The sequence below is a fragment of the Dasypus novemcinctus genome, chromosome 17 (assembly GCF_030445035.2).
Source record: "Dasypus novemcinctus isolate mDasNov1 chromosome 17, mDasNov1.1.hap2, whole genome shotgun sequence".
In the NCBI taxonomy this organism is placed as follows: domain Eukaryota; kingdom Metazoa; phylum Chordata; class Mammalia; order Cingulata; family Dasypodidae; genus Dasypus; species Dasypus novemcinctus.
Genome location: NC_080689.1, coordinates 52,323,829 through 52,336,583, shown reverse-complemented (window position 1 = coordinate 52,336,583; position 12,755 = coordinate 52,323,829). Strand labels below are relative to the sequence as shown.

The window sequence follows — 12,755 nt, the reverse complement described above, 5'->3', positions numbered from 1 at the left end:
CATACATGAATTTCACAAATTTCATATTTCACACAGTAAATAAAAGATTGTCAAAATTTCACATGAAAATACCAGTGCTCAAAGTATAAGTTAAATATCTGAAACCTTGGAAAAAGCAAAAATCTATGAAAACATATGTGTATGTGTTTGTGTGCATTTATATATATAAATTTACTAAGTCTTCTGACATTCTGAGAATCTTAGCATTTCATTAAATCTCCCTTCTCTCTATAAATAAACACACACACACACACACACACACACACACACACACAGAGTGGGCAGCATCAAACCAAAGGGCAATCTATTTTATTGAAGCAAGGAAGGATATCAGAGTTAGTTCACAGAAATAAAATGTGAAGTTGCTGAAATGTGGAGGAAAACAAAACAAGAGAAACTGCAGAGAGTTTACATTCTACCAGCCACAAAAGTAGAGTGAGCCAAAAACAGCGAGGGATTTGACAAGGTGGGATTAGGATTTCAGTGAAATCTTAATGCTGCATATACCATTCTGGGTTGCTCTGGCAATGGTGTCCCCTCCCTATGCTAATGATATTATAATTAGAAAACTGCACACAACTGAAGTAAACAGCGATGAGAAATGGAACCACTAGAGGTCTAGCTAGCTCTAGGGAAGAGTTTTGGGAGTTATTTGTGCCAAAGACAAAAGATAAGGGAAAGAATTTGAGTTTTCTATTAAACTTTAATAGACAAGCTGTAAACAGCTCACTCGGCCTGCATGTTTGGATGGGTTTCTAGGTAAAGAGGAAACCTCCTGTTTCCTCCCACTGACTTTGGTCATAGCCAGGGAGGTAATAAATCATGTAATTATATATCTACATTGTCTTGTCTGTTCTATTCTTTGGCATCACTGTTTGGAAGAAATCTTAGACTTATAATTGGCAGAAACACTTTTTTAATGTAAGGTTGTGGCAGATACAGTAATCTACTGCTTCTGTTGATCTCTGTCCTACCTATTCTCAGAAGGGTAGAGCCCAGAGAGAGGGGAGTAGTATACATAGAATAGAGAGTATATATATCCCACGTAACAGCACCACACATCAAAGTATGAGTGTGTAATTTCTAGATGTGATTGACAAAGTAGCAAAATTTGTGTTCATTGATACTTCTATCATAAGCTTATTAATTTACTTAATGGATGGTAGCATCTTGCTGAAAATAGCTAAGTGATAAACTGTTCTCATATTTATCCTCTCCTCCAATGGACAATTTTTTAAAAATCTTAAATATAAACATACCCTAAAGAGGAAAGTTAGCTAAACCATTAGGTAAAAAACTAAATTGTCAACACAGACACAATATGCTGATTATTTTTCATGGATATAAAAAAAATTATTTTAGTATTTATGATTTATCTACTTCCTGTAAAACTAGAATAGTTCAAAAATTATTTTATATATAATATCTAAAAATATAAACTAAACAAAAATCAATTTAAAATTGCAGATCTGTTAAATATCTGGGTTTTATGGGGTTTTTTTTTACACAAATGAAATCTGAGCTTAGCTTTGAATTTGAGGAGGCTAAGGCAAAAAAGGGAAATAGATAGGTTTACTTTATACCAAGTATAATAGAAAGAAGGCAAGTTTTGTAGGAAAACTACCTCAGTTCCAGTTTTGTTCCATTTCTTTCTCACTGCTACTCTTTATTATACCCATTTCCTCATCTGTAAAATAAGAATAATTATATCCAAATCTAATCACACCACAGTATTATATCAACTTAGGTAATGTGAAAGCACTTTAGAAACTCAGAAACACTGTTCATTGTTACTGTTCTTACTGATAAACTTTTTTCTAGCACTGAATTCATATTGAAGATGCTTGTGCTGTGCAAGGGTGGTTCAACATAAGAAAATCAATTAACGTAATGTACATTAATAGGACAAAGAAAAAAAGCACATGGACATCTCAATTGATGCAGAAAAGCGTTTACAACATCCAGCATCCTTTCTTGATAAAAACACTCAGAAAACTAGGAATATAAGGAAATGTCCCTAACATGTAAAGGGGTATATATGAAAAACCCATAGTTAACAACATATTCAATGGTGAAAGACTGAAAACTTTCCCTTAAGGAACAAGCAAGGATGGCCACAGATACTACTGTTAATCAATATTGTACTGAAGTTCTAGCCAGAGCATTTAGGCAAGAAAAAGAAAAATAAGGCACCCAATTTGTAGAGGAAGAAGTAAAACTTTCCCTATTTGCAGATGATATGATCATATATATAGAAAATCCTGCAAAAGCCACAAGAAACCTACTAGAACTAATAAACAAATTCAGCAAAGTGGCAGGGTACAATATTACCACGCAAAGGTCAGTGGTGTCTCCATACACTAGTAATGAACAACCTAAAGAAGAAATCCTGAAAACAACATTTAAAGCAACCAGAAGAATCAGGGGAGTGGATGTAGTTCAAGTGGTTAAGTGCCTGCTTCCCATTTACAAGGTCATGGGTTTGATCCCCAGTATCTTCTAAAAAAAAAAAAAATCAAATATCTAGGAACAAATTTGTCCAAGTATATAAAGGGCTTATACACAGAACACTAAAAAAAAGTTACTGAAAGAAATTAAAGACCTAAATAAATGGAATGGCATTTCATGTTCATGGATTGAAAGATGAAATATTATTAAGTAGTCAATTCTACCCAAAGCAATTTACAGATTCAATGCAGCCTTCTTTGCAGAAATGGAAAAGTAAATCAACAAATTCATATGGAAGGGTAAGGAGCCCCAGGTAGTCCAAACCCATCTTGAAAAAGAAGAACAAAGTTGGAGAACTCATACTTCCCAATTTTAAAACCTACTACGAAACTACACTAATAAAAATAATCAAAATAGCATGGTCCTGGAACAAGGACAGACATCAAGACCCATGGAATCAAATTGAGAATTCTGAAATAAACCATCACACCTATGGCCAACTGATTTTTGACAAGGGTGTCAAGTGCACTCAGTGGGGAAAGAATAGTCCCTAACAATTGGTGCTGGGAAAACTGGATAGCCATATGCAAAATAATGAAGGTGGACCCCTACCGCATACTGTATATTAAAATTAAATAAAAATGGATCAAAGACCTAAATATAAGAATGAAAACTATAAAGCCCCTAGAAAAAAATGTAGGGAAGCATCTGCAGTCTCTTGTGTTAGGCAATTACACTAAAAGCACAAGCAAGAAAAGAAAAAAATAGATAAATCAGACTTCATCAAAATTAAAAACATCTGTGCACCAAAAGACTTTATCAAGAAAGTAAAAAGACTATGCATAATGGGAGAAAAGATCTAGAAACCATATATCTGGTAAGCATTTAATATTCAGAGTTCCTATAACTCAACAACAACAAAAAAAGACAGCAACGCAATTAAAAATGAGAAAAAGACTTGAATAGACATTTCTACAAAGAATATACAGCTGACCAAAAAGCACATGAAAAGATGCTCAATGTCATTAGCAATCAGGGAAATGCATCAAAAGAAAAAGATTCCACTTCACAGCCACTAGAATGACTACTATTAAAAAAAAAAAAAAAGGAAAGTAAGTACTAGAGAGGAAGTGAAGAAATAGGAATCCTCGTCCATTGTTGGTGGGATTATAAAATGGTGCAGCTGAGGTGACAGTTTGGCTGTTCCTCAGGAAGTAAACTATAGAATTACCATACAACCTGGCACTCCCACTTTGCCGTATACACTATATAACCAAAAGAAGCGAAATTAGGGACTCAAACAGATATTTGCACACCAATGTGCAATTCACAATTGCCAAAAGGTGGAAACAACCTTTTGTCCACAAGCAAATTAATGGATAAACAAAATGTGGAATATACATACAATGGGATATTTGCTGTAAAAAAGGTATGGAGTTCTGACGCATGCTGAGACACAGATAAACCTTGAAGTGATTATGCGGAAAGAAATAAACCCGACACAAAAGAACAAATATTTTATAATCTCACTTACATGAAATAATTAGAATATGCAAATGTATAAAGTCAGAACCTAGAATACAGGTTCCAGGGGCTGGGTAAAGGTGGAGAATGGGGAGTTAATGCTTAATTGATATGGAGTTTCTGTTTGGGTTATGAAAAAGTTTTGGTATTGGATAACGGCGATGGTAGCATGACATTTTGAATGTAATTAACACCACTGAATTGTATAACTGGAAGTGGATAAAGTGAGAAATTTATGTTGTATGTCTGTTTATGTCTGATACGTTATCAGAATGAAAAAAAATTTAAACCCATAAAAATTCTACAACATAGAGAGTGAACCCTAATGAAAGCTATGGACTATACTTAATGGTTTGGTTATAGTAATATTGTTCCAACTATTGTAACAAAGGTACCACATTAATCCAAAATAATAAGGAAAATTGTATGTTTGAAAGGAACGCTGTACTATCTGTGTGATTTTTCATAAAGCTACAACTGCTATAATAAAAATAAACAAAAGTGAATAAAAAGGAATTATTGTGCTAGAAAACTGAAAAACAAACTAAAGTTGTCTCAAATAAGGTTTGCATATGACAAATCCTATTTACATGGATGTTCTTATAAGTTTCTTTAAAAGCTGAAATAAATTAAATCATAATTCAGTGAAGGTATTTCTATGGAAAACTGAGAGGACATGTTCTAAATACATTCCTTTCTGATGGTCAAACTTAACTAGAAGAAGTTAGAGAGTGAGAGAGCTTGTCTATTAAACTGTCTCTCAATACAAGAAACTTCAAGTCAGCCTTTGGCAATTACTTGATAGTAGTCAATTTGAGATTGCATTTTCTACTAGAAAGAACATCAAGCAACAAAACTCTGCAATGTTAATTCCAAAATAATTCCTATATGCTATCAAATATGCAAGAAGAAGGATTAATAATCTCTTGTGAAACTTCAGTAGCTGGACAACTTGCTCAGGAAAGCATTTCCTGCCATACAGGGTGGGCTTCTAGCGTGCCTGTTAAGCAAGGCCTCAAAAGACAAGAACAGGCAATCAGAGGAGTTAATCATAAAGTAGCCTGTGTTATTTCTTGGTACATAAAAAGCTGTAATGGAAAAAGCACTTCACACGGAAATAAGAAAACTAAATTCTAATTCCAGCTTAGTCACTAACTGAGGGACTTTGGACAAAACACTTAATCCATATGTGCCTCGGTTTCCACATCTGAAAAATGAAAGAATTTCAGATTAGAAGGATTTAAAGTTTCTTCTCTCTCCAAAATGGTGTACTTCTGAGATTTAATTATTGTTAACCCAAATCAGAAACTTTATGAGAACCCACAGAAAAAGAACACAGAAGAAACTTAACATAAAATGAGATGACCATTTTTTATATTTTAAAAAAAATGGGCTGTATTAATTGAGCAATAGGTCAAAATCCAGTTTGCAACAAAGCAAACCTTAACTTGTCTGCAGAATTTGCTTATGAAAGTCTGTGTACATTTAAAAGAAAGTGACCTGGTATCACCCAACATTAGGTAACAGTAATAGGGTGTGGCTCAAAAAATGCCCTTAGCCATATGTAGAAATCAAATGAAGGACTGGGGAAAACCCTTTTGTTGCTGTAAATTACTACAGGAATTAACATGTAGCTTCATTCAGTCAAGGGTGAGCATGATTTCAGCACACAATAATATGAGGATCAGCCTCCCTTGGACGCATAGCTTCCTATTACAAAGCAAAAATCACCCCCTCCAAGAAACAAAGCAAGTGCTCTGTCCTACCACTGCCCACCAAAAGAAAAAGAAAATGTTATTTTAAGTCAAAATTCATGTATTCAAAGGTGTTCATCTGCTGTATCTTTTCTTGATTTTAGAATATTGCCTTTAAATGTTGATCAGCAATAGCAGCAACAGGGTTTATCCAAAGGTCTAAAATTTCATAACATTTTGTCCAGTAATTCTATTTCTGTGGCTCTAAACCAAGGAAGTAATCCTAAATACAGAAAAGCCTTTATGCCTAAGAATGTCAATCATAGGGTTATTTATAAAAAAGAAAAAAATGGAAACAACATAAATTAACCAAAATAAAAATGGTTAAGTAAAACTGTACTATCTGGTGGGATAAAATCCAGCCATTGAAAACAAACACTATGTAGAAGCATTGAAAAGAACTTAAAGTGGGGCCAAAGAAGAATTATATGTATAATATGATTACAGCTGTATTTCAAAAAAATTAAAAAGTTACATAGGGGAAAATGCACCGGAAGCAAATACATCATTTTAACCATAGTTTTACATGGCTGATGGGACTATGGGTAAATTTTTGTACTTCTCTGTTTTCCAAATTTTATTTACCAAATATGCTTTATTTTTAATAATGATTAAATAACTGAGTGTACAAAATACACTATCTCATTAATCTTCAAACTATTACTCTAAGGTAAGTAGGGTATAAGGTTAATTAGCTTATAACAAGTTATCATGGATACATTGGGAAGTACCCCTAAGTCTTTTAATAACAGGATGGATTTTAAAGGAGGTCCTTCAAAGGAAAATATATTTTTTTCAGTCCTGGGAGATCGCTGAGAAGTTAATTCTATGATTCCCACTTTTTAAGATGTAATAGCTAACATAGGCAAGGTATTAAGGCCTGGATAGTAGACATTATAAAATACCAAGAAAATGGCTGAATCAGATGATATTTCTTGATTATGCAAAGTCTGGCCTTACAAAAACAATTATATCCAAATATTATGAAAATAAAATAATTTGCCTTAGATCTCTGTGTTATAGAAACTAGATTTTGGTATAGTTTAAAATCCAGGAGTTGGGCTTATATTTTTTAAAATGTCAATGTCTATAATGTTTTGTTCTTAAATTGAAAGCTACCTAAAACCCTTGAACTTGCCAGCACACACACACACACAGGCCCCAGGCAGTATTCAATTACTCATTCTTCTAGTTACCTGTTTTTCCAGGTTTGTTTTTTTTTTTATTTATTTAATTCTGTGTACTTCAGGATCCACAGGCACATGCATACACACAAACCTATGTCTCCCTTACTTTATAGCTCCATGTCTATTTTCTTTGTGATGTGTCTACTTAAATGCATCACAGACTTCTATTGAAAGAACTTTCAAGATATAACTTAAGGAAAACTTTAAAATAAATTATTTTCATCTATACTTTAACAGAAATGTCTCCAATTATGACAGGTTAGTGTAAGTGCCAACTGCTATCTCTACTCTTTGTTACCTATCCCCTTTACCATTTCAACTCTAAGAAGATTATCTTTAATCTTTCAAAATGTTCCTAATTATTTTAAAAGTAATATCACTCACCATTAGCCTTACCCTCAAACATCTTACAATTTTAGAATCTTATCATAGTATCATTTTTTAAAGTCCTATGGTTTTACTTTGTTTTCTAATTTTATTGAACTATATCATTCATACATGAAAATAAAAAACTTCGAGTTGTCCTGAATGATATTGCAGGGAGAGATGCAGGACATTATATACCCTGCTATAACCCACTGAATGGACTGAGGAAGAGTGTAAACTACAATATAAACTATAATCCATATGGTATAGCAGTGCTCCAAAATGTATTCATCAAATGCAATGAATGTGCCACAATGACGAATGAGATTATTGATGTGGGGGTTTGGGGGAGGGATAGGGAGTGGGATATAAGGGAACCTCTTATATTTTTAATGTAACATTTTGTGTGATCAATGTATCCTAAAGACAATAAAAAATTTTGCTAAAAAAAATTGTATAGTAAAAGTTGTAAACTTACAAAATAAATATGCATAGCATCATACAGGGTCCCACGTATCAACCTGTCATCAACACCTTGCATTGTTGTGTGATACATGTTACAAATTATGAAAGAATATCATCAAAGTCTTACTAACTATAGTCCATATCTTACATCTGGTGTATTTCCCCCCCCCCCAACCTACCCTATTATTATATTTTTTAATATATTTTTATTACAGAAGTTATGACCGTATAAAACAATCATGCACATATGTAGAATTCCCATACAACACCCTTTCACCAACACAGCCCACCATGCTTATCATAATATCTTTTGATTCTCTGTTCCTGATGGGGGTGAGGTAAAGGAATGATGCAAATATATGGAAAGAATAAGAAATGGGATGTAGATGAGATTCTTGCTAGCACTGCCTTGCAGCTTCATAAAATTTTAAAGGGATTTATAAAACCATGGTCATTTAATGTCATATGGACCATTACTTCAAGAGCCACTATCAGATACTCAGTACAACACTAAAATTAAGAAATATATGCTATCTAGGACCTTTTAGAGCAAACAGAATTGTGAAACCAAATAGATAAAATTATGAATGATGACCCATAGTTTAATAGACAATTTTGCCACTTTTCTTGTAGGAGCCTTCAGATACTTCTAAATATTAACATCCTATCCTTTCTTCTTTGCCTTTTTATGCTTCATATATTATTTCTCTTGACTAACTTTTATTAACACTATAGCAATATGCTAATAATTTACTAAGATAAATTACAGTTCTGTCTTACATGTGCAATGCCTTTTAAGCTATTTTATTTTGTTTCACTGGTTTTATATATTAAAATTAAAAATAGTAAAGATAAACTTTAAGTCAATTACTTTTCACTCTCTGCTTGAACATGAATTTATTTTAATTATTTTATTTATTTGCAGGAAATCGGAGATGGAGGTTCTCTCAGAATGGTTCACTTTGGCTTGGTGTAAACACAAGAAAAAAATTTCATATCTAAACTTTTTCATGATATGCTGCAGATTAAAATCTCCCTGGAAAGAGCAAAGATTATAAATTAGTTAAGATTTTTTTTACTTGAGTGCTTTCTAAATAAAGTTTTATTGCTTTCAAAAATATGCAACATAATAGCAAAGTAACCTTAAGTAAAAGTCCTTAGCCTCCTTTTTTTCAATAATGTAAAATTTCATAAGCGGCTTAAATTGTACATTACAAGGTGTTTCAAAAGTAGTATATTTAGGGAAGCAGATCTGGCTCAACTGATAGAGCGTCCGCCTACCACATGGGAGGTCCAGGGTTTAAACCTAGGGCCTCCTGACCTGTGTGGAGCTGGCCCATGTGCAGTGCTGATGCGCGCAAGGAGTTCCACGCCATGCAGGGGTGTCCCCCACATAGGGGAGCTCCAAGCACAAGGATTGCACCCTGTATGGAGAGCTGCCCTACGCAAAAAAAGTGGCACCACACACATGGAGAGCTGATGCAGCAAGATGATGCAACAAAAAGAGACACAGACAAGAATACAAGCAGACACAGAAGAACACACAGCAAATGGACACAGAGAGCAGACAGCTGGGGTGGGGAGGGGAGATAGATGAATGAATGAATGAATGAATGAATGAATGAATGAATGAATGAATGAATACATCTTTTTTTTTTTAAGTAGTATATTTATATTTGGTTCTCCCAGAAATGAACTGGGCTTGAGGGACCTGTGGGATACTAACAGTGGTAGGTTGAATTATATACCCCAATTTAAACATGTTCTTGATTTTAATTTGCATCTCTGTGATTGTCAACCCATTGTAAAGAGGTTCTTTTAAAGACGTTATTTTAGTTAAGGTGTGATTCAAATGAATGAGGGTGGGTCTTAATCTGGATATAAGGAAAAAGCCACACAAATGAGCCAGAAGATGGATGTCAAAGAAAACTGGAAGAGAGAGAAGAAGATATCACCATGTAATATAAGGTAGAGATATAAGCCAAGAAACCCCAAGTTTCACCAGCAGCCAGCACCAGTCTTTGGGGAGAAAACATCACCTTGCTGGTGCCTCATTTTGGACTTTACCTGGCTTCAAAACCTGAGCAAATACATTCCCATTTCTGAAGCCAACCCACAGTGTGGAATTTGCCACAGCAGCCTAGAAAACTAAGACACAAATGTATGCATCATAGGGGTCCCTGAAGGGCAAGAGAGAAAGGAACTGAAAAAGTATTTGAGGAAATAATGACTGAAAAGCCCCCAAATCTGATGAAAGACATGACTATATATTTTCAAGGGGCTCAATGAACACCACATAGGATAAATTGAAAAGATCCACACCAAGATACATTGTAGTAAAATTGCCAAAATCCATAGACAAAGAGGATTTTGAGAGCAGCAATACAGAAGTAATTTCTCATATACCAGGGATTCCCAATAAGATTAACAGCAGATTTCTCATCAGAAACCATGGAGGCCAGAAGGAAGCGGGATGACATATTTAAAGTCCTCAAAAGAAAAAAAAAAAAAAAACTTTCAACTAAAAAAAAGTCTATATTAAGCAAAACTAGCCTTCAAGAATGAAAAAGGAAGTGAGGCATTTACACGGATGAACAAAAGCTGAGGAAGTTCATTTCAGAAGACCTCCCCTAGAAGAAATGCTAAAGGGAGTACTTCAAGCTGAAATAAATGGACTCTACAGAGTAACTTGAAGCCATAAGAGGAAATAAAGAACACTGGTAAGGATAATTATATAGGGAAATATAAAATCTTGTATTATTGCACTTTTTATCTTAATTGCTTTTTCTCCCTACATGACTTAAAAAGTAAAGGTGTAAAACAATTAAAATCAACATTAATGGGAATACAATGTTTAAAAGTTGTATCTGAGACATTACCATTATAATGGCAGAGGGATAGAGATATATAGAAGTATAGCATTTGTAGACTACTGAAGCCAAGTTGTTACTTTTCAAACTAGGCTGTTATTAGTTTAAAATGCTAATTTTAATCACATAGATAACAACCAAGAAAACTAAAAAATAAGGAGAAAAGGAAATAAGAAGGGAAACAAAAAGGTATATTACAAAACATCAACTAAATACCCGAAAAGGGCAGCAATGGAGTAATTGAGGAACAAAAACATACAAGACACAGAAAGCAACTAAATGCAGGGGTAAATCCTAACTTATCAGTTATTACCTTTAATGTAAATGGATTAAACTCTTCTATTAAAGGGTAGATACTGGCAGACTGGATGAAAAAATAAGATCCATCTATATGCTAAATATGAGAGACTCACGTTAGATACAAAGACACAAAGAGGCTGAAAGTAAAAGGTAGGAAAAAGATATTCTATGTACATAATAACCAAAAAAGATCCAAATTAACATTATAGTCAGAAAATATAAACCTTAAGTTCAAAAAAGATTACAGGAAACAAAGAAAGATACTACATATTCATAAAAGGTTTAATTCAGCAAGAAGATATAACAATTATAAATATATACATACCTAATAACAGAGCCCCAAAATACACTGAAGCAAAAATTGACAGAATTGAAGGGAGAAATATATATTTCTACAATAACAGTTGAAGACCTCAATATACCACTTGCAATAATTGATAGGACAACTAGACAGATGATAAATAAGGAAATAGAGGATGTGAATAATACTGTAAGTCAATTACACCTAATGTACATTTATAGAGCACTGTCCAACAGCAAATGGATTATTTACCCAGATAGAAACATGTTAGGCCACAAGTAAAATCTTAATAAATTTTAAAATATTAAAATCATACAAAGTATCTTCTTTAATCACAACAGAATGATGCCAGAAATCAATAACAAAAGGAAAACTGGAAAATTTACAAATATATGAAAATAAAACAACATACTTTTAAACAACAAATGAGTCGAAGAAGAAATTACAAGAAAAATTAGAAAATACATAGGGAAGTAGATGTGGCTCATATGAGGGCCTCCACCTAACATATGGGAAGACCCGGGTTCAATCCCTGGGGCCTCCTGGTGAAAAAGAAGAAGAGAAGGTGTGCCTGCATGGCAAGCCAGTGCCCACGTGGCGAGCCGAGAGCCTGCATAGTGAGCCAAGTGCCCATGTGGTGAGTTGAGTACCTGCATGGCAAGCCAAGTGCTCGCGTGAGTGAGTCATGTGGCAAGAAAAAAATGAGAGAGGGAATCGAACTTAGCCCAATGGATAGGACATCAGCCTACCACATGGGAGGTCCGCAGTTCAAACCCCAGGCCTCCTTGACCCATGTGGAGCTGGCCCATGCGCAGTGCTGATGCGCACAAGGAATGCCATGCCACACAGAGGTGTACCCCCCGGAGGGGAGCCCCACACGCAAGGAGTGGACCCCGGAAGGAGAGCTGCCCAGCATGAAAGAAAGTGCAGCCTGCCCAGGAATGGCACCACACACACGGAGAGCTGACATAGCAAGATGACACACCAGATTCCCGCTGCCACTGATAAGGATAGAAACAGTCACAGAACAACACACAGTGAATGGACACAGAGAGCAGACAACTGGGGTGGGGGGAAGGGGAGAGAAATAAATAAATAATAAATCTTTTAAAAAAAAAAAAAAAAAGAGAGAGACGAAAAAGAGAGTTAAGGTGAAGCACAACTGAGACCAGGACCTGAGGTGGCACAACTGAAAGGGAACCTCTCTCCACATTAGAGGTCCCCAGGATCGAATCCCAGTGAATCCTAGAGGAGAACGACAAGAAGAGAAGACAAAAAAAGAGAGATACAGAAGATCACACAGTGAATGGACACGAACAGCAAAAACAACAGGGCAGGGGAGGGGGGAGGATTAAATTTTAAAAATTTTTAAAAAGAAAATACATAGAGGCAAATGAAAACAAAAACACAACATACCAAGACTTATGGGATACAGTGAAGTGCAGAGAGAAATTTATAGCTGTCAATACCTATTTTTAAGAGGAAGAAAGACCACAAATCAATTACCCAACTTCATACCTAATGGAACTAAAAAAAGAAG

General features: G+C 34.7%; 1 protein-coding gene across 4 annotated transcripts in view; it reads left to right on the top strand.

Moving 5' to 3' along the window:
- The window catches only part of WDPCP (WD repeat containing planar cell polarity effector), a 407,401-nt gene extending 398,604 nt beyond the window's left edge, over window positions 1-8,797 (top strand). For all 4 annotated transcript variants that reach the window (XM_058278665.2, XM_058278668.2, XM_058278667.2 and 1 more), the window contains one exon: window positions 8,670-8,797. In XM_058278665.2, the coding sequence (XP_058134648.1) occupies window positions 8,670-8,720 (51 nt within the window). In that variant the 3' untranslated portion in view covers window positions 8,721-8,797. The remainder of the gene's footprint in view (window positions 1-8,669) is intronic.
- Window positions 8,798-12,755: the final 3,958 nt, after the last annotated feature.